This window comes from Cervus elaphus, chromosome 16 (genome assembly GCF_910594005.1).
Source record: "Cervus elaphus chromosome 16, mCerEla1.1, whole genome shotgun sequence".
NCBI lineage: Eukaryota > Metazoa > Chordata > Mammalia > Artiodactyla > Cervidae > Cervus > Cervus elaphus.
The window spans coordinates 40,708,733-40,734,597 of NC_057830.1; the positions used below are offsets into that span (position 1 = coordinate 40,708,733).

The 25,865-nt window shown below is 47.8% G+C and overlaps 2 protein-coding genes and 1 long non-coding RNA gene across 12 annotated transcripts in view; 1 reads left to right on the top strand and 2 right to left on the bottom strand.

The window, feature by feature from the left end:
- The window catches only part of LOC122710277, an 87,835-nt gene that overhangs the window by 36,921 nt on the left and 25,049 nt on the right, over positions 1-25,865 (bottom strand). The gene's annotated exons all lie outside the window — the stretch shown is intronic.
- LOC122710280 (tumor necrosis factor receptor superfamily member 10A-like) lies at positions 438-24,828 on the top strand. Of its 10 annotated transcripts, none has more exons than XM_043927995.1 (10): positions 438-704; positions 15,595-15,694; positions 16,271-16,384; positions 17,395-17,506; positions 18,327-18,400; positions 18,488-18,586; positions 18,880-19,033; positions 19,592-19,652; positions 20,801-20,867; positions 22,748-24,828. In XM_043927995.1, the coding sequence occupies exons 1-8, from the start codon at positions 534-536 to the stop codon at positions 19,602-19,604; spliced, it is 837 nt and encodes a 278-aa protein (XP_043783930.1). In that variant the 5' UTR covers positions 438-533; the 3' UTR covers positions 19,605-19,652; positions 20,801-20,867; positions 22,748-24,828. The 10 variants fall into 10 exon arrangements, with proteins under 10 accessions (XP_043783930.1, XP_043783926.1, XP_043783925.1 ...); XM_043927991.1 differs by having other exon boundaries at positions 18,880-19,016; XM_043927990.1 differs by having other exon boundaries at positions 18,888-19,033.
- On the bottom strand, positions 10,453-16,594 carry LOC122672967. Its single transcript, XR_006334545.1, has 3 exons — positions 16,364-16,594; positions 12,615-12,768; positions 10,453-10,506 (listed from the first exon to the last, which is right to left on the bottom strand). It is a non-coding gene; the product is annotated as an uncharacterized LOC122672967 (long non-coding RNA).

Sequence of the window (25,865 nt, forward strand, 5' to 3'; positions counted from 1 at the left end):
AGTCGGAGGGCCAGTGGTAGCTCAGGAGGGTCGTTGCCTCTGAGAAGGGATCCGGTTCAGGAAGAACCTTTAATGCCAACTCTGCGTGCATCGGACTTCCCAGGTGGCTCCGTGGTAAAGAATCCTCTTGCCAATGCAAGAGATGCAGGAGAGGAGGGTTCCATCCCTGGATCGGGGAGATCCCCTGGAGGAGGAAACGGCAACCCATTCCAGTATTCTTGTCTAGGAAAGCCCATGGACAGAGAAGCCTAGTGGGCTGCAGTGCGTGGGGTCAGCAAAGAGTCGAACACGACCGAGCGACTGAGCACGCACTCAGGCTGCGCTGAACGCGCGGATGAGATGAAGACGGAGCTTCTTACTTTCCCTGCACTGACTGAGCAATACCCTGAGGAAGACAAGGCGGGGCCACCGCCTCCTGCTTCCTCCGAAAGCGTGGGTACAGTGCGCGGGAGCGAGGGTATACCGAAAAGCTCCGACGTCTGGCCATCACAGGCCGGCTTTCCAAGTTCCACGGACGACCGCTAAGATTCCTCATGACTGTGCCTGCCATCAACCTGCGGGGACCTCGACAGCGAACGCTGCCCGGCCGCAAGGGGCAGCGGGGACGGAGGGCACCGGCCTCCTCGAGCGCCGGCGCAGGGCGCTCCGGTGGCCTCAAACTTCGGTTCGGGTACCTCGTCTTCGTCATGGGTGTCGTGTCGTGGGTGAGTACGATCGCGGGTACTGGCTCCGGAAGGCGCGCCGGGTGGCCGGTAAATGGCAGCGGGAAAAGACCTGGCGGTGTGCACGCCGGGGTCAGCTGCGGCCGGGGGATGTCCCAGCGAGACCTACTGTGGGCTGAATGGAGGGAAGGAGCAGGGTCAGGGCCTGGCAGGGCCGACCCGGGCCCAGAGGGAGAAGAGCCCGCGTTCTCCTATCCGGTCCTAGGCTTGTCTAGCCGTCCCTTCTCAAACAGTGTGTAATGGAGATTACACACCCCGTTACTTTGACTTCGTCCTTGTCTGTGATCCTGGCTCTGTGGACTTTTCCCGACATGTCCACGCCTGTTCCCTGCCACTGGGAGTTTTGTCACATCTGCCTTGCACCCTTTCCAGACTCTGTCACCCTGACGACTTTACGGGAATCGCTGTCTCTGCCTCAGGTTCCTGTGGCCAGAACTACCCGGAGGAAACAAAGGACCTTGCCTTGTCCCGGGGGCCCACAGCCCCTGCACAGGGCTCCTCAGCAGGCTGCAGACAGGACTGCCCCTGAATGCGTGGGTGCTGTGGGGTCTAAGATGGCTGCACTAATGCTAGTGTTTGGTCCTGCTCTGAGGGGCATGGGGGTATTGATCTGGGTGGTGGGAAATGTGACCTGCAGGCTGCGGACAGAACAGAGGTAACTGAATGTCAATGCTGAGGGACTGCCCAGGTCCAGAGAAGACTATTTCAAGTTTTCACCTGATGTTACCAAAGATTTTTTAAAAGGTACCATTTATAGTGTTAAAAGTGTCAATTCATCAGGAAGACATCTTAACCATAAATATATTGTGCCTAATAAAAGAGCTTTAAAAATACGTAAAGCAAAAATCAATGAAATCCAAGGGCTATCATATCACCCTTTAATGAAAATGAAAAAGGGTAGTAACATTTATCGGGATTCCCCAGTGGTTCAGCAGTAAAGAATCTGTCTGCCAATGCAGGAGACACAGGTTAGATCCCTGGCCAGGGAAGATCCCCTGGAGGAGGAAACGGCAAGCTACTCCAGCATTCTTCCTGGAAAATCCCACAGAGGAGCCTGGCAGCCTACAGTCCATGGGGTCGCAAACAGTTGGACATGACTTAGTGACTAAACAACAACAATCAATATAAAACATTGACGGACTTTCTTTTCTTAAATACTGTCTTTGAAATTCAGAATGTATTTTTCACTTGCAACACTTCTTGATTCAGAGAAGCTGTTTGAAGTGCTCCATTCCCATAAAGACCTGGTGATTACTCTATTGAACAGCACCACCTGGGCCTCTAGAACTTAGAGAAGGAAATCCTAATTCCTGTTCTCAAGGAGCTCGTCGTCCTTGGGAGACACAAAGAGGCACGGAAATAGTGATGAGGGAAGAGCCTTCAAACAAAGCTCATGCCATTGGGCCCTGGCGGGAAAACAAGAGGAAAAATGGGTCCGACCTGTGGAGGGTCAGTGACCCTAAGGAAGGGGGTTCTGTGATCTGGAACTGAGCTGAAGACTTGGAAGAGCTGTCACAACCGGGGACCCCATGTCCCTAGGCTTGACCTTCACCTCCTGGGCTTTCCTCCTTCAGAATACCTCACTCTTCCTTGCAGGATCTCTCTCTCTCATATCTAATTCATATTTGTTAGTAATGAAAAAAAACCCAACCTTTAAAACCTTTCCTTAATAATGTGTTATGATGATGACACTTCCTGTCAATGATAAAAAATTAACTCTTCAATTATGATGATACAACAACTAGGATGACTTCTGAAAAATGATGATGTTTCTTCCTTATGCTCTTCTTATTGGATAATTAAAACTAGGTGGATCAATGAATTAATCATGATATATGAAACCAGAAAAGTACTGCAAAAATATGAGAAAAAATGTCTTACCACTCTGGAGAGGGGAAGACCTTCTTCAGTATGACAACAAACTATAAAACTTGCCTAAAGGCTGTGTAAATATTAAGAAAGCCAAATGGAAGAAATCGTGACAAAGATAAAAACAAACTCGAAAAAAGTACTCAGAACACAAAACACACTTATAAATGTGATTTCCTTAATCTGTAAGGATTCATAATGAACCAGAAAGAAGATCAACAAGAAAATAGTAGACTTGAACAACATTATAAAACAATTAGACCTAGCAGACATCTGTAGAATACTCTAGTCAACAACAAAATACATGCTTCTCAAGTGTACCTGGAACATTCTCCAGAATAAACCATATACTAGCTCATAAAATAAATAAATTTAAAAGGAGAGCCATAATAGAACACATAGCCTACCACCACAGTGGAATGAAATTAGAAATCACAAACAGGAAGGAACTGGGGAACTTCATAGCTATGATAAAATTTAAACAACACACTCTCAAATAACCAGTTAGTCAAAGAAGATATCAAAAAAGAAACTGTAAAGTCTTTTGAGCTGAATGAAACTGAAGATACCACATGCCAAAACTTATGGGAAAAACTAAACTAAACTAAACAAAACTAAAGCAGCTGAAAATGTAGAAAGAAATTTATGCCTGTAAATGACTGCATTAAGGAAGAGGGAAAATCTCAAATCGATAACCTAATACTATACAGTGAGACACTAGAAAATGAACATACTAAAGGTAGAGTAAACAGAGGAAGGAGATAATACAGATTAGAACAGAAAGTAATGAACGTAAGGCTAGAGAAACACCAGAGTCCGTGCTGATGAGCTGTGATGGACCTTGTGGGGCCCTGGTCCTTCTGCTTGCCCAGGACTGCAGTAGATACAGGAAAAGGCCATTCTGGTCCCATCTCCTGCCCCAGGAGGAAGTGGTAAAGGAGGGAGACCAGGTTCATGGAGGGGAAGGAAGCCAGCTGTGGTAGACTGGTTGCTCTAAAAGATGTAATGCTACTTATTCCCTGTCTTGTTTTCACTAGCTGTCAATATATTCCTGAAACCTACAGCAGGCAGCACAGAGTGGGTGCTCCTGTGGTTGTTGACTGATTGAATAAAAGCTGCATGTATTCCACTGTGTGGCTGTTATAATATTTAGTAATAATCCTCCTAAAACTAAAAATTTCTGATTTTTTTCAAAATTATTACACTGAGCATATTTGAAAATAAAACCATGTATGTTTGCTGATGACGTTAGTAGGTGACTTTCTAGAAGAGTAGAATCTGGGCCAGCCCACCAAGCATATTTTGTCCTTGTAAATATACCAGTGTATTTTTACTGTGACCCACCCACACACACACACTTGGGCACAGGTGCGTCTGGCTTTGGTTCCTAGAATTCGGTACTTTCGGTCTGATGTTGTGGGCCTTTGTTTCATTTTTCCTGTGAAGAAAACTTTTCATATGATTCATTTATTGATGTTTATTTCTGGCTGCAGTAGGTCTTCATTGCTGCATGCGGGCTTTTTCTAGTTGCAGTGAGCAGGGGCTGCTCTTCAGTGCGGTGCGGGGGCTTCTCATTGCAGTGGCTCCTCTTGTCACGGAGCACGGGCGCTGGGCACGTGGCCTCAGTAGTTCCCGCACTGGGGCTCCTTAGTTGCAGTTCGAGGGCTCTAGAGCTCTGGCTCAGTAGTTGTGGTGCATGGGCTTAGTCGTTCCACAGCATGTGAGATCTTCCTGCCCCAGAGATGGAACCTGTGTCCCCTGCATTGGCAGGCAGATTCTGATCCATGGTGCTCCCAGGGAAGTCCTAAAGTAAATTTTAAGAAAAGAATGAGGTTGGGATCCTAGTTTCATGTAGAAATTCTTATCATTGTGGATGCAGCCTCCAGTTTTGAGATGGTTTCAAAAAATCAAAATTGGTACTTAATTTTATCTTTTCACCTTCCCTGGAGACTATCGCATGCTTTCATTTCTTTATTTAGACTACTGATGATGGTGCAAAGCGTCTCCGCATTTGTGGAATAACTATTACTTCTATTTTCCCAAGTGCCCTCATATATATTCCTCATTTCAGTCACATATATCCTGGGATGGAGTGCCTGTCTCCTGATGGGGTGGGTGGGAAAGGCCTACTGGGGCAGAAGAGACTGTGTCGGGTGCTGGGAGTATTCTGTGTCTTGACTGGATGATGGCTACTCAGCTGCATAGTTATCAAAGCTGGAGCAGATACTTAAGAAGTGAGGATTACTCAGGGAATGGTCTATAAAAATAGAAACTATCAAAAGGAATCAAAACAAAATTGTAGGGCTGAAAAGTCAAATAGCTGAAGTGAAAAATCCACACTACACGTGTTTAACTGTGCAATTGACAGGTAGTAGAAAGGATCGGTGAGCTTGAAGATAGGTCAAAAGAACACAGGACAGATGGCCTCTGCATGTGCATTTCCTAAAGAAAGCACAGAGTCCCTGGTTTCTCTCTTCTCCTGGAAAGGGAAACAGTTGGAGATCCGTTTGAAGAGTTTGTTTGTATTATCAAACAATACAAGAAATAGCTGCATTATCCACTAGCTAGAAAAGACTCGTATATTCATGAATCCATGACCAAAACACATAACTTTATATAAAGAGAAGCCTGTGTGTACTTCCCTCCCCTCCTTGCAGTCTCCTCTGGAGAAGCTGTGAGTGGTGCAGGGGCAGGGCTGTCTGTCCTTGCTGGGTGACCCACTCCTTCCTTCCCCTCTTTATGCCTCAGGCTCATCCTGCATGGGCGTGTCTCCTGCCCGACTCAGGATTCCCAGGCACCAGGTTTCTTGGAGACTGGAATTCAGCCCCTCCTCCATCACCTCCTCCCTGCCCTTCCCCTGGGAGAGGGGCCCCAGCCTGGCCCGGCTCCTGCACAGCCTCCCCGCTGTGGTGTCTCTGGGCTGCACCTGGGCCTGCTGCGCTCCCTGGAGGTGCAGACTGGCTGTGACAGAGCTGTCGGGAAGGTGTCTTGCTTGCTGCGGTCCTTCTGTGGCCCCTCACCTGTGAGCCTCGTGACACTCCGGGGCCACCTTCTCTTTCTGTCCCCACTGGCCTTTCTGTATCCTTCTCAGTGGGCTTGGTGATTCAGCCCTTCAACCGCAGAGAGACCCGTTTTCTTTCTCTCCTGGACCTTAGGCCCTAGCTCTTCTCCCTTTGAATTCCTGGGAGGCTCCACGGTCAGGCTTCTGTCCCCTTCCCAAAGCCACGGTGCTGAGTACAGGGCTGTATCCACTCCCAGGGGCTGCCCCTCCGCTGCACCCTGATGCCACGGGAGCACAACCTGCCGTTGTAATCCCCGCCGTCCTCCAGCGCCGTCTCTCCTCTCCTCCAGTCTGCTCCTGCTCAGCCATCCCCCTGTTCCTCCAAACCAGCACCAGTTGTCCTGTGACATCTCACAATAGGAAACTCCCATTCTCCAGCTCTGCACCTTTTTTCCTGACATTTCACTTTTTCCCCAATCTCCCCACCCCAACATGGACACTACAGCTCCTGTGGGGCTGTCTCTGACAGTTAGGAAGATAACCGTGAGAAGATAAGTGCATTCCCAAGACGGCAAGTATCCGTTGTTATGTTGGAGCCCTTCAACCACCCTCTCTCCCAAAAACCTCAATCACCAGCATCCTGAGAGCCAAGAGCTTGTGAATATATTTGAAAATAGATTATATTAGGTTCTTGATCATGTTCTTACTAGAACATGAGGCTTCCTAGAAGAAATAGATTATCTGGGTTAACCAAGAGAGGTATTTTTTTTCTCCACATACACACACACACATAAAAATACCCATACACTGTTTTTGTTTTTACCAACAGTTCGTTCATTTCGGTCTGGAGACTGGGGGAGTTATGATGTCAGGGTTGCTCACAACTGATTCCATGTACTTGTTCTGCCCCATGATGGAGAAAAGTCAGGCCCAGGACTTTGAGAAGTCAGAGGGTTTTATGTTGGGGCCGGGACAGGGGCAGGTCAGTACAGAGCTCTTCAGAATTCTGCAGGTGAATGAGGGCAGACCCTGGCAGAGTATTCACACCTTCAGAGGGAGCATGACATCCTCAGAGGGGGAATGTCGTCAGCAGAGGGAGGGAAGACCCCGTGGAAGAGAAGTGGTCCAGACAAAGCTCACCCCCATCCTGTAGGCCCTGGTCTGTAGCGCAAAGCAGGGACCTGCATTTCCTGGTTTCCCTGGTGGCTCAGATGGTAAAGAATCTGCCTGCAATGCAGGAGACCTGGGTTCAATGCCTGGGTCAGGAAGATCCCCAAGAGGAGGGAAAGGCAACACACTGCAGTATTCTTGACTGGAAAATCCATAGACAGAGGAGCCTGGCAGGCTATAGTCCATAGCGTTGCAAAGAGTTTAGCAAGACTGCAACTAACACTAACTATTGTAGAAAATAAATATACCATTATTGCAACAATCAGATAATACATAAAGGTTCCTATGAGAAATCTCTCTCCAACACTGTCCTGTTTGGCTCTTGACTGTAGATAAGGACAGGGAGAAATCTGCCCATGAAAAGATGCCCCAAAAAGGTGATGGGGTGACACATGACGTCACCCATACCATTCTCAACTGCCCCAGGAGAAAGAGTAACGGCGGTTACAATGACTGCACCCTCCAAAGTGGATTCACTTTCATGTCTTCTTTGGGTCCTTCCTCAAAAGGGGAGGATCCCACGTGACTGGGCTTTTGAAAGTATAACTCCTTCACAAGAGAGGTCTGAGAGAAGCCAAGTGGTATGTGAATCTTGTTTAATGTTTTTTGATTTTAACTAAAGGGCAATAAGAAGTACTCTTTGCTGATCTAGAGGTGTCTTCCTTATCTGGAAGTTCTCTGCGTGGCATAATTCACAGGAAATCTGAAAACTTTTCCTCTAAGATCAGGAACAAGACAAGGATGCCCCACTCTCACGTTTATCCACATAGTACTACAAGTCCTAGCCAGAGGAATTAGGCAAGGAAAAGAGATAAAAGGCATCCAAATAGGAAACAAAGAAGTAAAACTGTCACTATTCTCAGATACATGATATTATATACAGAAAACCCTCAAGGCTCCATCAAAAACTCTTAGAATAAATGAATTCAGTAAAGCTACAGGATACAAAATCAGCATAAAAAAACCTATTGTATTTCTTTTATATTAATAATAAGCCAGCAGAAAGAGAAATTAAGGAAATAATGTCATTTACAATTGCATCAAAAAGAATAAAATTCCTAGGAATAGATTTAACCAAGGGGGTGAAAGATACGTATATTGAAAATAAGACATTGAAGAAGACACATCTGTGACAACATGGATGGGCCTTGAGGGCATTATGCTAAGTGAAATAAACAGGACACAGAAAGTGAATACAATATAATCTGTATTATATGTGAAATCTTCAAAAAAAAAAATCAAGTTCAGAGATAGAGGGAAGAAATTGATGGCTGCCAGAGGTAGGGGGCAGCGGGGTGGGATGCGAGAAATGGGTGAAGAGGATCAAAAGGCAAAAAGAAAAGAAAAAAGGCCTGGATGTAAACTAAGAGTTAACAGACTCAAGACTCAAGACTCATGCACTCATGACTGCAGGCTTTAGCGCAGGGACTGGGGAGGGTCTGGGGAGCTGCTTGACATGTCTCTTGCTTCCTCTTGGTTCTCCATGCCATGGTAGGTGATGAGGCTGGGGGCACACAGGACCTCCACCAGCCCGAATCATCAGTTGCATCCAGTCTGCCTTGGGTTCTCTCTGGCAGCTCCCCTCCCCAGGACCAGCGTGGACTCCCCCCTCCCCTAGTTGGACAATTACCAAAAGACCTGCCTCAGGCCTCAGGGGTCAAGGGAAAAGTGTACATTTTTTTTTTTAATTTTTAAATTAAAAACAAAACACGGGGATTCCCTGGTGGTCCAGTGGTTAGGACTCTGTCCTTCCACTGCAGGGGCACAAGTTTGCTCCCTGGTCAGGGAACTAAGTTCCCACATGCCATAAGGCAGCCAAAAAATAAAATGAAACAAACAAAAAACTTTCTGGGACTTCCCTGGTGGTCCAGGGGTTAAGAATCTGCTTGGCAAAGCAGGGACAGGGATTCGATCCCTGCTCCGGGAAGATTCCATATGCTTCGGGGCAACGAAGCTCCTGCAAGACAACTTCTGAGGCCTGCGCTCTGGAGCCTGTGCTCCACAAGAGAAGCCACGGCAATGAGAAGCCCACCCACCAGGACCAGAGAGTAGCCCCCACTCTCCACAACTAGAGAAAAGCCAGTGTGCAGCGATGAAGACCCAGCATAGCCAGAAATGAATTAATTAATTAAAAACGTTTTTCCAAACAAAACCCCAGACTGTCCTCAAGTCACATGGGGATTTATTGACTCTGGATGATCAGAACTCAGAGCTCTCAGTGGACACGTTGGTATTCTGGTCCACAATTTAAACAAAGAAAAGACAATTGCATACAGGGTCTGGCTGGGGGGAACTGCTGTGACAAACAACACATAGGAAAGCTCTTCCCCACCCTGGGCCCCCACCAGGCTTCTGAGGGGGCAACTTCCAGAACACCTCCCAGGGTTGCTGGGCAGCCCAGGGCAGGAGCCCTTGTTTCCAGCCTGCAACATTCTGACAGGAAGCAGGCCTGTGGAGCAAAGTGATGAGGGATGGAAAGCAAAGGCAGAGAGGGATTTAATTCGTTTTTGAACCAGGCTCACCTGTGAGATTATTCCTTTCGGTGGAAGAGATTTTCATAATAAGGGTTCCTTTCTCTTTTCTGTTGCATGACTAAATCTGAAAGGTGCTGTAACAGACTTTGATGGAACCCTTTTTAAAAAAACAACTATTTGTACTTGTCTTGCTGTCCTAAGTACTCACACCCTCATAGGATAGAGAGCCCAGCATCAGTGCAGTATGGGGGACAGACTTGGGCTTGGGAACAGCACTATGGAGTCAGTGGGAAGAGCCCACACATATCAGAGACCCTCTGGGAAGTGAGAGGAAGAGTAGAAGAAGATACTGGGAACCCTGAGGAGTGAATGCTACCTTTTTAGGCACCATCAAAGGCGGTTTGGTACCTTTTTAAAGATAGATTTTATTTAATGCCAGTACTTATTTATTTGTCTGCCTTGGGTCTTTGTTCCGGCAGGGGTGATCTTCCATCCATCCTGTGGGTTTCCTTCCTTGTAGTGCATGCACTCTCTTGTTGTAGAGGGTGGAGCTCAGTAGTTGGGGGTGCGCCAGCTCAGTAGCTTGAGGCATGTGGGATCTTAGTTCCCCCTATCAGGGATCAAACCTGAGATCCCTGCATTGGAAGGCAGATTACTAACCACTGAAGCACCAGGAAAGTCCTGATTTGGTAACTTCTTGGTCCTGGCAAACTAGGGAGATGGGACAGTCCAGGGTGACTTGGACCCTTCTCTGAGCCCAATGACAGGAAGTAATGTATTGCCTCAATGTGAATGGTGACCCCAGTTTGTGAAATCAGAGACATTCAGAGTCATGAACATAAAATAGAACTTGGTGGATACATTCATCTGCAAATAAAGTGTTTCAACTACATAGTCACAGCCAGGCCACCTTCTTTCTCCTGGATGCCACTTATATTGGGGTGGGGATTTATTCACCAGGCTCCAAAATGTTCTCTTGGGTAGAACTTCAGGTTTATAAAATAAAAGTGACAAAAGTAAACTTATAAACCATGCTAATGATACTTAAGATCTTTGAAAAGTAGAGTTCACAACAGGAAAATATGATGTGTAGCCTTTGCCCTTGGGAGCTTCCCTGGTGACTCAGTGGTAAAGAATCCACCTGCCAATGCAGGAGACTTGAGTTCCATCCTTGGGTCAGGAAGATCCCCTGGAGAAGGGAACCTGCTCCAGTATTCTTGCATGAGAAATCCCATAGACAGAGGAGCCTGGCGGGCCACAGTCCATGGAGCTGCAAAAGAGTTGGCCATGAGTTAGCAACTAAATGATCCTTTGCCTTTAAATAAATACTTATTTGTAATTCCATAGTAAAGTGATTATTAACACTATTTATATGATACAGGCCCAGGGCAAAAAGGTTCACCACGTCTGTCTCATTTCCTAAGTACTTAAATCTCAGAAAGTGCAAGTGAGTCTGGCAACCTACTGATTTTTCTAACAATTCAAGGTTTCCTAATTGACCCATCACTCCCCTACAGTACAGTACAGGGCACCTCTTGGATCTCCTTCTTGGCTGTCCATGTTGTCTGGCCTCCTTGGGGCCCTGGTCAATGAAGGCGGGTGGGGTGGGGAGCCTGGGGAGCGGGGCGTGGAGGAGCAGAAGCTGGGAGTGGGCAGAAGGCGGTAATTAGAAGACAGGTCGTTCATTCATTTTTTTCAACCCATGGGGCATTTGACCTGCAAAGGGCAGAGTTAGGACCTGCCTGGAATGCAGATTCTGAGTCTCACTGGCCAGATCACACAGAGCACGTGGGAGGTGCCCTATTCCCGCCTCCCAAAGCCACAGACCAGGCTGGCGCTGAATGAGAAACTGCATCCACAGGGTATTAGCTGGCGGAAGTTCCCCTTGGGCACCAAGGAGACTTAGGGGTCCCGGCTCCTCTCCTGAGCCACGCGTGATTGGCTGGAAGTGGTAATGATTACATCAGCAGGCACTGGTTCATTCGCTACCCCGGGTGGCGCAATCCCAGGGCGGGGTGGTATACATGTAGAAGCAGGCTCAGATTAAATAGCAGAGCTCGGCTCTGCGCACCTCCTAGAGGCGATCTCGCGCCCCACGAAACACACTTTCATTTCTGATGGCTCTGGGGGCTGTCACCCCGCGGCAACCTGGACAGCGAACACTGCCCGACCGCACCGGGCAGCGGGGACAGAGGACACCGGCTGGCTCGCCCTCCCGGGGAGGGTGCACCCAGGGCCCCATGCCTGGCTCCGGGGCCCCTGGGCTGTCATCTTCGTCGTCTTGGGTGTCTTGCTGTTGGTGAGTTCCCGCCGAGAGTCCTGGCTCCAAAAGGCTCTCTTGGTGGCCCGGAAAAGGCCCGGGGGCACTTGCCTGGGCAAATCCCGGCAGGACCCCCGGGCAAGTCCAAGTGCGCGGCGTGTTGGTGGGGGGCGCTAGAGGAGTGCGATTCCTTGGCATCTACTTGCTGCCCAGAAGAGCTGGCTCCTTGGAGAGCCTGACCTCTGGATTGGCCCCAGGCCCAGCTGGCATCAGATCGTCATTTCTTTCCTTTCCCTTCCCTTTTCCCTCTGCCGACCCTCCTTCTTTTCTTTCTCTCTTTTGCTATTTTGCACTGCATTTATCTTCTAAAACGTGTCCTTTGTAAATCATTAACAGTGTAGGCCCCATCTTCCCCCCACCACTGCCTTAAGCACCCTTACATTTCCTTTTCTCTGAAAGGAGAACAACCTCAAAATTGCTTCCAGCTCCTTGCACTTTATGAATAGAAACCACCAATCAACTCAGCTTGGGCCAGATTCTCACCACTTCCTTTCAGAGGGGAGTTGGAGGCTCTGGGTGTGGTTCACCACTGCTGCTAAGTCGCTTCAGTCGTGTCCAACTCTGTGCGACCCCTTAGACGGCAGCCCACCAGGCCCAGGCTCCCCCGTCCCTGAGTGTGCATTTTTAAGAAACTCACAATGGGGAAAAATGTGCACACTTGGCACCACTTTTTTGCATTGTTTGAGGCTCTTTTCAAAGTTGCTTATATGTTCAAAGAAAAAAAATTAAGGGTCTGACAAAGTTACAGGAATTGTGAAAATATGCATCTTTCATTGAATGAATTAGTACCAAAAAATCTGGAGAGAAATAGCATTTTGTATTCACAAGAAGTATAGAATTCGTTTTTAAAGTATCGGTTTGTAATAGGTAGGACTCATGTTGAACACTGTTGATGAATGGGTCTGGGTGCCTGTCGAGTATCCAGTGTAGCCATGTGCATTGTCTGTTGGGTAACTCAGAAGTGGAATTGCTGGGTCAGTGGGTTAGATAATTCTACACTTTTGTCTAGACAATGACAAACTGTTCTCCCAAAGAAGCCTGGGCCATTTTTAACTCACACCAGGAGGCCATGATGGCGCCCCGTTTCCCAGCACCCTCGCCGCACTGAACTTCAGCGCTTTGGTCTCAGAAGTAAAGCTGGGATGCCATGGGGCCACGCTTCCGATTCTTCATTCCAGTAGAGTGTTTCGAGGCTCCATGAGATTGCTGAGACTGGGAGTGGATAGCCAGGAGACCCAGGTTAGGTCACAGGGCAGGGCACAAAAATACAGACAATCAAAGAACTAACACAAATCTTTACACAAATTCTTTCAGAAAACAGGAGTTCTTCACTAGTTCTTCTAAGGTCAACATAACCCTAATACCTAAACCTAACGGCAACATTTGAAAAGAAGAAAAAAATACTTTTAAATACCCTTCCTAAAAACAGAGGCAAAATTCCTTTACAAAGCAAACAGTAAACTACATTCAGGAAGATTTAAAGAAGAAAACATACCATGACCAAATGGGGTTAATCTCAGGAATAAGTGTTGGATTAACATCTGAAAATCAATCAGTGTTTTTCACTATATTAACAGTGTGGGGGCTTCCCTGGTGGTCCAGTGGTTAAGAAGCTCCTGGCAATGTGAGAGACACTAGTTCATTCTCTGGTCTGGGAGGATCCCACATGCCTGGGAGCAACTGAGCCCATGTGCTACAACTACTGAGCCTCCACTGCAACTACCGAAGCCTGTGCACCTAGAGTCTATGCTCCACAGCAAGAGAAGCCACTGCAATGAGAAGCCTACACATGAAAGTCAAGAGTATCCTCCACTCGCCACAACTAGAGAAAGCCTCACTTCCACTGTATAGTCATAAGGGATTTGATTTAGGTCATACCTGAATGGTCTAGTGGTTTTCCCTACTTTCTTCAATTTAAGTCTGAATTTGGCAATAAGGAGTTCCTGATCTGAGCCACAGTCAGCTGCCGGTCTGGTTTTTGCTGACTGTACAGAGCTTCTCCATCTTTGGCTGCAAAGAATATAATCAATCTGAGTTCGGTGTTGACCATCTGGTGATGTCCATGTGTAGAGTTTTCTCTTGTGTTGTTGGAAGAGGGTATTTCCTGTGACCAGTGCGTTCTCTTGGCAGAACTCTATTAGTCTTTGCCCTGCTTCATTCCATACTCCAAGGCCAAATTTGCCTGTTACTCCAGGTGTTTCTTGACTTCCTACTTTTGCATTCCAGTCCCCAGTGATGAAAAGGACATCTTTTTTGGGTGTTAGTTCTAAAAGGTCTTGTAGGTCTTCATAGAACCATACACTTCAGCTTCTTCAGCGTTACTGGTTGGGGCATAGGCTTGGATTACTGTGATATTGAATGGTTTGCCTTGGAAACGAAGAGAGATCATTCTGTCATTTTTGAGATTGCATCCAAGTACTGCATTTTCGGACTCTTTTGTTGACAATGATGGCTGCTCCATTTCTTCTAAGGGATTCCTGCCACAGTAGTAGATATAATGGTCATCTGAGTTAAATTCACCCATTCCTGTCCATTTTAGTTCGCTGATTCCTAGAATGTCAACATTTACTCTTGCTATCTCCTATTTGACCACTTCCAATTTGCCTTGATTCATGGACCTCACATTCCAGGTTCCTGTGCTATATTGCTCTTTACAGCATCGGACCTTGCTTCTATCACCAGTCACATCCACAACTGTGTCTTGTTTTTGCTTTGGCTCCATTCCTTCATTCTTTCTGGAGTTATTTCTCCACTGATCTCCAGTACAATACTGGGCACCTACCGACCTGGGGAGTTCCTCTTTCAGTATCCTATCATTTTGCCTTTTCATACTGTTCATATGAGCTTAGCTGTCCCCAAATATTTAACAGGTTGCATTTTATCTTGTTTAGATCCAGGCAGTTGAACTGGGCTCAACATAAGCTGTTTCCTTTTTTTTTTTTTCTCTCTTAATGTCACTTTCTACTTTAAATCACTCCCAGATTAAAGTTACAAAACTATACAAAACCCTTTGTTTCCTGTATCATCTGAAACATAGCTGCTGACATGACAGATCCCATGAATGGACACTTGAATGTATATTTCCCACAAATTAGAACAGTCTCCCCCCAATTGACAGTACAATCCTGAACATCAGAACACTATCATCAACACATTAATCCTGGTCAAATCCTCAGACTCCAGTGATTTTTGACTGGCTCCATTGTGTCATTTGTAGCACAGAGACTTGGCTGAAAACCCTGTATTGCTATTTCTTCTTTCTCCATGTGATTCTTGTATTTTGTGGAACACTGACAGCTTCCTTTTGGGGACAGCTTGTTGGATTAAGGCCACAAATTCATTACTCAATATGTGATTCTATATCCTGATTGTGAAAAATTGTATGCATGGCAGAACCCTCATTTGTGAAAATGTGTGTTTGTATGTGCACACACATGTGAGAAAGAGAGAGAAAGCCTGAGAGTATTCACACATATGGTCAAATAGAAGAAGTCAAGACACAAAATAATGGATGTTTTCTCTAATCAAGGGGCTCTGTGTGGTTTCTGTATTTGTATAACAAAAACTTTTTCTTGCCCATACTTTCTGGGCTTCCCAGGTGGTGCTAGTGGTAAAAAAACCAGCCTGCCAACACAGGAGACGCAAGAGACTGAAGTTTGATCCCTGGGTCGGGAAGATCCCCTGGAGGAGGAAATGGCAACTCACTCCAAAATTCTTGCTGGGAGAATCCCATGGACAGAGGAGTCTGATGGGCTACAGTCCATGGGGTTGCAAAGAATTGGATGCATCTGAGCACATACTTTCTGGAATAAACATATTTTAAGAGGAAAGAATACAGGGGAAAAAACTTCAGTGTAAGTTCCTTGCTAGCACAAAAGGCCAAAGGACAAACATGAAAAGAATGAGAGTTTAGAGCTGGGAAGAAAGGTCCCAGGTCTGTTTCACTTTGCAGGTAGTGGTCAAGGAAATGTGGGGTGGATCCTAGTAGGGGTGAGAGTGTGGAAGCCACTCATGCCTGTCCCTGCTTTGTCCCCATAGGTCAAACCTGCTTCAGCCATTTCTATAAGGAAGGATGAAGTTCCCCAGCAGTTATCAGCCCCACTGGAATGGATCCGCCAACAGAACTTATGTCCACCAGGTAGATTCTAAGGCTGGTCTCCAACCCTTGTCTTCATGTCTCTGTACTTATTTTTGGCTATGCTGAGGCTCTGTTGCTACTTGAGCTTCTCACTGGGGTGGCTTCTCTTGTTGCAGAGCACCGGCGCTCGGGTGCAGGGGCTTCAGTAGTTGCAGCATGTGTGCTCCGTAGTTGTGGATCCCCGAGCTGTAGAGCACAGGCTCGGTATTTGTGACACATTGGGCTTAGCTGCTCCGCAGCACGTGGGATCTTCCCGGACCAGGGATCGAACCCATGTATTATGCACAGGCAGGCAGATTCTTTGCCACTGAGCCACCAGCAAAGCCCCTGACCTTTCTGTTTACTATTGAATGTGCCAGCTATGAATGTGACTTGGATGTGTGGCTTGTAACATATGTCTGTTGGCAGTACTGGTCTAGGGTATGTGGTAGATGAAGAATCAAAAGATGAAAGCCCGGTTGAGGAGAGTTCCCCTTGTGGATTCCACAGATGGCCAAAAGAGGCCTCCCCAGCCACACTGCCAGCCTCAGGGAATCCTGCGGGGATTTACTCACCAGCTTTTCCCTTCCTTCCCAGGATTCTATATGGAAGAAGTCAGTGGAGGTTGTGCCCCTTGCACCGATGGGACAGACTACACCAATCATTCAAACACCCTCCCTTCTTGCTTACCTTGCACGACTTGCAAATCAGGTACAGAACCTGTGGTCCCCCATGCCTGCAGTTAAGGTGCTGGGTGATGAGATGGGATTTAAATGGGATGAGGAGTCAGAAACCTGATTTCCAGTCCAGCTAGGTCTTCATCCTGCCTTAGGTCAGCAAAATAAATGAAAACAGAAGTTATTTGCATAACGCATTCCAACTGGTAGGGAAGTCTTTCAGAACATCAGCTGGAAAGAGGGGAATAACATGTCCCTTGGTGGAGGGAGCTGGATGGTAACAGTGCAGACAGAAGGCCTGGGGGAGTGGGGCAGGGCTGGGTTTGAACTGTGTGATGTGTCTGATCCTGGGCCAGGCTCCTGTGAGCGCCATGCCCTCTGCTCTGGGGTCTCAGCCTGTCTCAGCCTTCATGACCTGAGGTCCCTCTGCCTCTCCAGCAGGGCATCACCCATTGGGACATCACCCAAGGGTTCCTCTCCATCTACAGTGTCTCAGATTACACCTCACCCCACCCCACTTCTTGCTCCTCATTTGTGATCTAAAACATTTTTCTTCTCAACCCTGATGCAATCCGTAATGATGCACAGTCCCTTTTGTATGCCTCTATTGGTGACACATGAACAGTGGCTGTTCTATGGATGGTCTGTGTGTGTTGCTGCAGAAAATGGCCCCCAGATTACTTTAAAAAAAGATTAATTCATTTATTTTTGGCTGTTCCGGGTCTTTCTTGCGGAACAAGGGCCTTCTCCAGTTGTGGTGGGGGGCTACTCCTTGTGGCCTCTGACCGTGGTGTACAGGCCCCAGAGCGCAGGATCAGTAGTGGGGGCACACGGGCTTAGCTGCCCCGCAGCACGTGGGGTCTTCCCAGACCAAGGAGGGAACCTGTGTCCCCTGCTTTGACAGGCGGATTCTTAACCATTGGACCACCCAGGAAGCCCTCCCAATTACTTCTTAAACTGAGTGGATGGAGCTCTGAGTGGTGAAGAAGGGTTGAGAAACATATTAGGGAAACACACCCTCAAAACCTTATCTTTGGTCTCTAGAAGAAGAAGAAAAAAACCGCTGCACCTCCAGCAAGGACACTGAGTGTCAGTGCAAACCCGGCACTTTCCGTGGAGAAGATGCACCTGAATTCTGTCAAAAATGCAGCGCCGGGTGAGACACAGGAGCCTAGGGGGCTTCCAACCCACAGGAGACTCCAGTTTCCTTGTACCCCTTTCTCTCTCTGCTTCCCTGAAGCGCCTCCCACCTCTCAGAGCTCCTCTGTGCCTGTGGGGTCTCCCGAGCCTGCAGCAGCGCTCCCCACCACCACCGTTTGTCCTGCACGGCTTTCCCAGCGGCCCCTTCCCACGTCTCCTCGGGCATGGCCTGGAAAGACCGAAGTGCTGACAGCAGACAGAAGTCATAATGAGGCCACGTGTGTGCTCCTTCAACGTTCCTATAAAACTGGAGCCAAGTCCACAGGTCTCACACCCAGCCCTTGTTCCCCAGTAGCACCTGAATCTTTCCTATTCGGGGACTCGGGCCGATAGTAATTCACTATCCTCTGATGCTCCAGTGTTGGCTGAGATCGGTAGGAAGAGTCAACAGGTGGATGAGAGGGCCTCGTATTCAAGTTTGACTGGAGGATGAGTCAAAGTTGTGCCCACACCCTTCTGACCCTTGACCTGGATGAGGCACCCCCCTGCCCCCAGAGCTTCCCGGGCAGCCCAGGGAGGCCAGGGCGGGCCTTGCAGAGGAAGCCCAGCTCCTGAAGGACAGCTCTGATCACTCAGCAGGAGCCCGGGGGCCGCAGTACACAGTCCTGCATTCTTCTCCTGCCCAGTGAGGGGGTGTGAGGGGCCCCTCCCCTGCAGACAGCAGGAGCCTGTACCCCCTCTACTGTCTTGTCAGGGGACCCAGGACAGAAGGCTGCCCCCTCTTTCTCCTCATCCAGCCAGCTGTCCCTGATGGGTCTCCCTGTGTCTGTACCCAGGTGCCCTGATGGGAAGGTCATGGTCATGAACTGTACACCCTGGAGCAACGTCAAGTGTGTGGACCAAGAATCAGGTACCCTGGCCCATGGGGAGGCCCCAGTTCCTGGAGAGCTAGCAACCATGAGCCGGAGACTACCCATCACTCCCTGTCCCTCCTCAGGCACTTCACCGCTGGTGACTAACATTTTCACTGGACTTGGAATCACAGTTGTAATCACCTTTGTCCTAATCAGATGTGTTGTATGTTGCTTCTCTAAAGGTGAGGTTCTAGAAGGGAAGGAGGAGGTGCTGGCTCCCTCCTCCATCTCCCCAATCCTCCTGTTCCTCCTGGCTTGTCTCTGATCTTGTTCCCCAGGAAACCCCTCCTCCTCCCACCTCACCTGGTCCTACAAAACCGTGATCACATCGGGCCCCCAACTCAGCTGACGATCCCCTCTTCCCCCTGGCCGAGTCTGGTGGGAGGAGGCAGAAGAGGGTGGTTCAGGAGCACTGCACAGATTTCACATGGGTTTCATTTTACTTCATTTTCTCCCTTCTCTTCTCCTCCCTGAGTTCTCCAGACTCGGGGTGTCCCGCTTGCAGTCACAGGCCCGGGGCTCTTTGTTCAGTGTCTGTCCCTGGGGAGGGAGGTGCGGCCAGAGGGCCCTCCCCACCACTCAGTGGCGTCTCTTCTCTTCGAGGTTGCTTTGGTGAGTGCTGCCACAAGGCGAGTCGGTTTCTCCAGCATCTGGCGGCATCAGACCCTCAGTAACTGCTTCCGCCCCACAGCAAAGCCCAGGGTGGACCTGGTCCCTGGTTTGTCCTATAGCATTGCCCCTGACTCTCTCAGCTGGCCTGGGGGCTCTAGGCTGAATGTAGGAGGGAGACTGGCCTGCTGAGCGCTGTCCTAAGGCTGGTTGGCAGCACTGGCCCTGTCCTTGCTGTTTGAGACACCCTCACTCTGTCACCCTGGGGCATGCGGGGTGTCAGGCAGGGGTGCCCAGTTCCCTTTAGCATCACACCAGAGTCTGGGTGCCATCAGCAGAGCCCAGATGTGCTGAGTCTATGCCCACTTGGGGGGCACAGCACAGGGGTAGGTGGGAAGGCAGAACCCACTGTGTCCCCCCAGACGCTGTAGGGGTTTGTGACGCCTGGGTCAGCGCCTTGTTTTCTCAAGGCCCTTTCCTGGCGCTTATGTCCCCCAAGAGGACCTGGGGCTCTGGACCATGCCCACAACAACAGGCTGACCAGTGGAGATTCACTTTCCATTCTGGTCCCTTGGCAGGAAAAGAAGCTGACAGAAGACAATGCCCAGTCCCAAGATGAAGCAAGCAGAGAGTCTGGTGGTGAGTGTGCGGCTCTGGCCCTTCTGCTTGCTTGGGACTGTGGCAGAGACAGGGAGAGGCAATGCTGGTCAGGTCTCCTGTCCTCTGGGGAGGTGGTGATGGAGGGAGACCAGGGCGTGGAGAGCAGGGAGCCCACCCCCTGTTCTGGCCCACTGGCAGCGCTGATGCTGTTTCTCATCTGTCGTCCTGTCACCAGATCCCTCGTCTAGAACATGCAGCCGAAGGGTGCTCACGCCTCCCATGCCTGACCCAGTGATGGGGTCAGAGCTGCATATTTTTCTGTGTGACTGTTACATACTTTTAAGCCATTCCTCATCATAGTAGGAATTTCACATTTATTTCAAAAGTATTATTAAGTTGAATCTACTTGAAGTAAAATTTCTTTTTCAACATATAGTATTTTCACTATGTATATATGTGTGTGTGTGTATATATATATATACACACATACATATGAGGAGGGCATGGCAACCCAGTCCAGTATTCTTGCCTGGAGAATCCCCATGGACAGAGGAGCCCAGCAGGCTACAGTCCATGGGGTTGCAGAGTCAGACATGCCTGAGTGACTAAATATATATATACTATTTATGTATACATACACACAAACACACACACACAGAGACATTTACAGTTTTGGGTCGTATCATTTCAGTAGTTTTGAGGTTTTTGAGTGTTACCTTAATTTATAAATTAATCTAGGAGGAATTGAGATCTTTTAGATATTCTATATGTTTCTTATAAAAAGAGTTAGCCTTTTAAGAGTTTTATAATACCTCAACTCCATGTGTGTTTTTCCTTGGTAAATTGCTCATTTCTTGTTGAGGTTGTATCTTTGTATTACAGTGTTCTTTAACCTCATGAGTTTATCCAACTCATAATTCATTATAGAATTTATTGTCATAATTTTTAACACTCATCCGTCCATACATTCACATTTAAGTATTATTGTTGAACCATTAGAGTTTCATAAGAATAGAATCATATATAAACTAATGACTCTTATGTCTGCTCCCTTCAAAGATCCTGCATTGGTTTTGTTTTGCTTATGGCTGCCTGTGCCAGAATTTCAGAACCATGTTTACGAGGCTCAGCTCTGTAATCTAGGGCCCTCGATGAAGACCAAGGCTGCTCTCCATTGTGTTTTACAGAAACCAGCAGCATCTGAAGGATCTCAGGGGAGAAGATGGCTGCTGGTTCCAACAGACGCCACAGAAAGTGAGTGCTTTTTACCCGGGCAGTGGATCAGGAGAGGAGGGAGGAGGGACAGTGTCCTAATTTCTGTCTCCTAATAGCTGTTAGGGCACTCAGAGAAGGGATGGCTTGTCCCTGGACCATCAAGACTCTAATTCCCTCCCTGCCCCCTCCTCTTTTTCCCACCCTGCACCCCTCTGTCCTCTCACAGTGGCCCCTAACACCTCCCTGTCCTTCCCTCCTCCACCATCCTCTCTCCTCCCTGGTTGCTCAGGGCCAGGTTGACCCACTCTGAGACATCTGAGAGGTTGTGCTGTCCAGCGGGACACCCACTGGTCCAGGGAGGCTGTGGAGCACCTGTCCATGCATGCTAAGTCGCTTTAATCATGTCTGACTCTTTGTAACCCCATGGACTATAGCCTGCCAGGCTCCTCAGTCCATGGCATTCTCCAGGCAAGAATACTGGAGTGGGTTACCATGCCCTCCTCCAAGGATCATTCCAACCCAGGGATCGAACCCACATCTTACATCTCCTGCATTAGCAAGCAGGTTCTTTGCCGATGGCACCACTTGGGAAGCCCCGTGGAGCACCTGAACTGTGGCTAAATCTGATGAGCTGTAGTATATAAGTCAATACTGTAGTTCAAGGAGTTGGCAGAGAAAAGGACTGTAATTTGTCTCGTTAACAGTTTTTTTTTTTTTTTGCATATTGATTACATGTTGACGGGCTTCCCTGCTGGCTCAAATGGTAAAGAATTTGCCTGTAATGCAAGAGAACAGGGTTCAGTCCCTGGGTCGGGAAGATCCCCTGGAGAACGGAATGGCAACCCACTCCAGTATTCTTGCCTGGAGAATCTCATGGACAGAGCCTGGCGGGCTGCAGTCCATGAAGTGACAGACTCGGACACACAGCCGAGTGACTAAGACTACATATTGCAGTGAAAATTTTAACTTACTTTTGATTGGAGGATGATCGCTTCACGGTGTTATGCTGGTTTCTTCTGTAGAGCAACATGAACCAGCCATGGGGGTACATATATCCCCACCCTCTTGAGCCTCCTTCCAGCGCCCCCATCCCACCTCCCTTAGGTTATCACAGAGCACTGGATTGAGCTCTCTGTGTTATAAAGCAACTTCCCATTAGCTGTCTATATTACATACTGAAATGAAATTTGTTTAGAATACTTTGAGTTAGTACCGTATGTAATGAAAACGAGTATTGTTATTTTTCATGTTTTCAGTGTAGCTGGTACAGAATATAAACTTGTGTTGGGTGCCCTCCTTATGTACTGTGGATGGTGGGGTGCACAGCATTTCACACACACAGCATTGAATCCACAGCACAGTCCATGAGGCGGGTGGTGTTTGCTCCATTTTATGGTTAAATTCTTGCTCAGAGTCTGTCCCCATCCAGCTCTACCACAGTGTCAGGCAGTGAGGCTGAGCGGGGTGTGAGGCCAGAGACCTTCCTCCCTCCAGGCCTTTGCTTTGTCCCCAGTGCAGAGGCGGCAGCCAGGGGCCCTCCCCCTCCTGAGGCAGGCAGGTTCCCTCCTCTGAGGTCTGTTGCCCCTCGCGTGCCCACCCTGTCTCCTATCACAGATGCCTTCTCCCTCTGTGACAGCAGTCTTCTCTTCCAGATGGGCCCTCATCCCCTGCTTAGGGCAGGACTCTCTGCTGACCTGGACTGCCCCCCACGGCCCTGGGGGCTGGCGAAGCCCAATGCCCAGTGCCGGTGTGGCTTGTTTCTCTGCTGCTGGGAAGCAGGTCAGGGGCGCAGAGCAGCAGGCCTACCAGCAGGGGGAGCGCCTCAGGTTCCCACCCTGAAGTCTAGGCCTGACTTGAGGGTCCTCTGACTTTGTGAAAGCCCGTTCCAACTCTGTCTCTGTGACTTTCCCCCAACCTAGGCCTGAAGCTGTTCTTCAGTGACTCTGCAGCTATCTCTTCCTTGTGACTTCTGTGATTTGCTGCTGAGGCAGATGGGCCTCACATGAAATGAGATCCTTGTGGCCAGAGAATAGGCCTGGGTTTCTCCGGATGCCGCGTGTGAAATGCTGCCAGTCACCAAGAAGGGACAGGAGACCTCAGTCAACACCTTGCTGGATGCTTGGAAATGCTGGGGCAAAGACTGACAAAAGAGACAATTCAAGAGCGCCTGCTGAACTCAGGAAAGTATTAACATGTTTATGAAGAAAGTGAGACAGGCTGTGCTGTGCCCTAAGCGTTTGAGGACCTCAATCTTTCCCTTCAGGACACACTCCTAATAAGACTTCTACGTTTTATTTGTATTTGTTTGAAATTTGCCATTCATGTTAGTATGTATGCATTCAATGACGTTAACTTATAATGAAAGCGTTAGTCACTGAGTCATGTCCAGCTCTTTGCGACCCCATGGACTGTAGCCCACCAGGCTCCTCTGTCCATGGGGTTTCTCCAGGCAAGAATACTGGAGTGGGTTCCCATTTCCTTCTCCAGGGGATCTTCCCTACCCAGGGATGGAACCTGGGTCTCCTGCACTACAGGCAGACTCTTTACCATCTGAGCCACCAGGGAAGCCCCGTAACTTGTAATATACATCATTAAAGTGCAAACATCTTGTATGTCTTTGTACTTTTATGTTTGTGCACATATTTATATGTGTTGAAGAACGTTTTGGAAATATAATTTCTAGGCTGTTTATGTGGGCTACCTGGTTGAGCACTGGCAATCCAAAGCAATTAGAAATACAAAAGGAGGGCATTCCCTGGCTGTTCAGTGGGTAGGACTCTGCGCTGAGAGCCCTGAGTTCAATCCCTGGTCAGGAAGTAAGATCCCATAAGCCATGAGGCAAAAACAAACAAGCAAACAAGAACCTACAAAACAGCAACAACAAAGGAGAGCAAGCCCACTGCTGGGGGAATTTGACCAGTTGGGGATTGCCTGGCGACTTCTACAGGGTCCAGGCTTTAAACATGGCAACCTTATAGTTGTGTGAATATTCGAACTTTTTACAGGGAGATGTTGACAGGTGAGCAGAGCGGGAGAAGTGGCACGCCCGCGCAGCGCCGTCTGGTGTCTGTGAGCGGGGCTGTGATCCCCTGGGCTTCCTGTTGCTCACCTGGGAAGTCAGGGTGGGGCGTGGGTTAGATATGAGTGTCTGATAGTTTCTGTGTCACGTCTGGTCTTATCACAGACCTTCATTCCATCTGGGCTCAAGGAAGAGAGGACAGGGATCTGCCATGGTTTCTGGGAGGAAGAATGGACGGGCTCCTGGGTTATGTTCAGTGTTGGCTTGCTCAGCACTAGATGGGTCCCCCTTGATACTGGTGCTCTGAGCCCAGAATTGCCTTTCTGTGTTTGAATTGGCTAATTAAGGATCTCAGCCCCTCTGTAAGCTTTGACCTTCTGCAGGAAAGACACAGAAATGCTGATTCTTAAATACTGTGAAAACTGACCTAAAATGCCTACTATATTAGGGTTTTGTCTTTTTTTTTAATTAAAAAAGTTGTGTATTTTTTTTACTTCTGCTAAACCTTCTCCATAGTATTCCAATCACTGCAGGATAATTTAATCGCAGAAGCAATTCTCAGGGGGTTTTTGGTCTAATCCATCTCAAGGCTTGTATGTTGTCTTCCCTAAGGTTGATGTGACTGGTGTGGTCAAAATTGTAATTGCCTAAAATTTAGGCACAAATGGATCCAGTGTGTGGAGTTCCCCTGTGTTTTTAGAAGGGCTGATCCCCATGGTCTTTGTGCTACATCCCTCTGGCCCTGATGTCCCTCCCTTTCCTGGAAGTCAGGTGTTTCCTGTCTTTGCTGTTTCTTCTGTGAGGACACTCTGCCTTCATCCCCAGAAGGAGATAGAAACGAATTCTTGGGACTTCCCTGGTGGTTCAGTGGTTAAGACTCTGCACTCCCAGTGCAAGGAGCCCGGGTTCAATCTCTGGTTGGGGAGCTGAGATCCCACGTACCACAGCTAAGCACGTGCTCTGCAACTACTGAGCCCACGTGCTGTAGAGCCTGCACATCACTAGAGAAGCCCGTGTGCTGCACTGAAGAGTCTGCACAGCTGAAATAAAAGATACCATAAAATTTGAAACTGTCACCTATATACTACAAAAAGAATGTCCATTTGTAAAACCGTTTAAAAAAGTAGTCAAGTGTTAGGTCACTTGTCCCTTTCTCAGAAGACTTCCTTGAGTGCCCATCTAAAGTATCAGCCTTGTCAGTATTTGTCATGTATATTCATTTGTACACGTTTCTTGTGTGTTTTACTACTGAGAATCTTCAAGAAACGTGAAACTTGACTCCTTTGTTACTTTCCTGTGGGTGCTTAGTCGCTCAGTCGTGTCCGACTCTGCGACCCCGTGAACTATAGCCTACCAGACTCCTCTGTCCATGGGATTGATTCTCCAGGCAAGAATACTGGAGTGACTTGCCATTTCCTACTCCAGGGGATCTTCCCGATCCAGGGATCGAACTCGCGTGTCCTGTGTCTCCTGCATTGCAGGCGAGTTCTTTGCCTGCTGAGCCATCCGGGAAGCATTACTGCTTTATGCCAATGCAAGTGTGACAATTTAAAGTTTACTTGAAGACTGGATGCCTGTTGAGGTTCCTCCCCAGTAATGAATGTGACCAAATTAAATATGCAATGTCATATAGAAATTGTATAATTTTAGGTAAACGTGCAATTTTATGATTTTGAACCAAATTGAATATTCAATGTTATATACAAATTTTGCAATTTTCTATAAATATGCAATTTGAAGAATTTGTGGTCAAATATGCAATGTTATATAAAAATTTTATATAAATAAGCAATTGGATGAATTTGTGACCAAAATAAATGGCAGTTACATAAAAATTTTTCAATTTTATGTAAATATGCAATTTTATGACTTTGACCAAATTAAACATGTGCTGTTATATACAAATATTATAATTTTATATAGTTTTATACATTTTGACAAATGTGGAATGTTATAACAAGTATAAGAACTATTAAAATTATGAAATTATAAAGTTTTCTATAAATATAGTTTTATGA

What these genes read in the sequence shown, in the direction of transcription:
- LOC122710280 (XM_043927990.1), top strand. Translation starts at nt 534, where the DNA reads ATGACTGTGCCTGCCATCAACCTGCGGGGACCTCGACAGCGAACGCTG. An exon ending in ACAGAACTTATGTCCACCAG is followed by an intron (nt 15,695 to 16,270) that starts GTAGATTCTAAG and finishes CTTCCTTCCCAG; the next exon opens with GATTCTATATGGAAGAAGTC. An exon ending in TGTATGTTGCTTCTCTAAAG is followed by an intron (nt 18,587 to 18,887) that starts GTGAGGTTCTAG and finishes TGAGTTCTCCAG; the next exon opens with ACTCGGGGTGTCCCGCTTGC.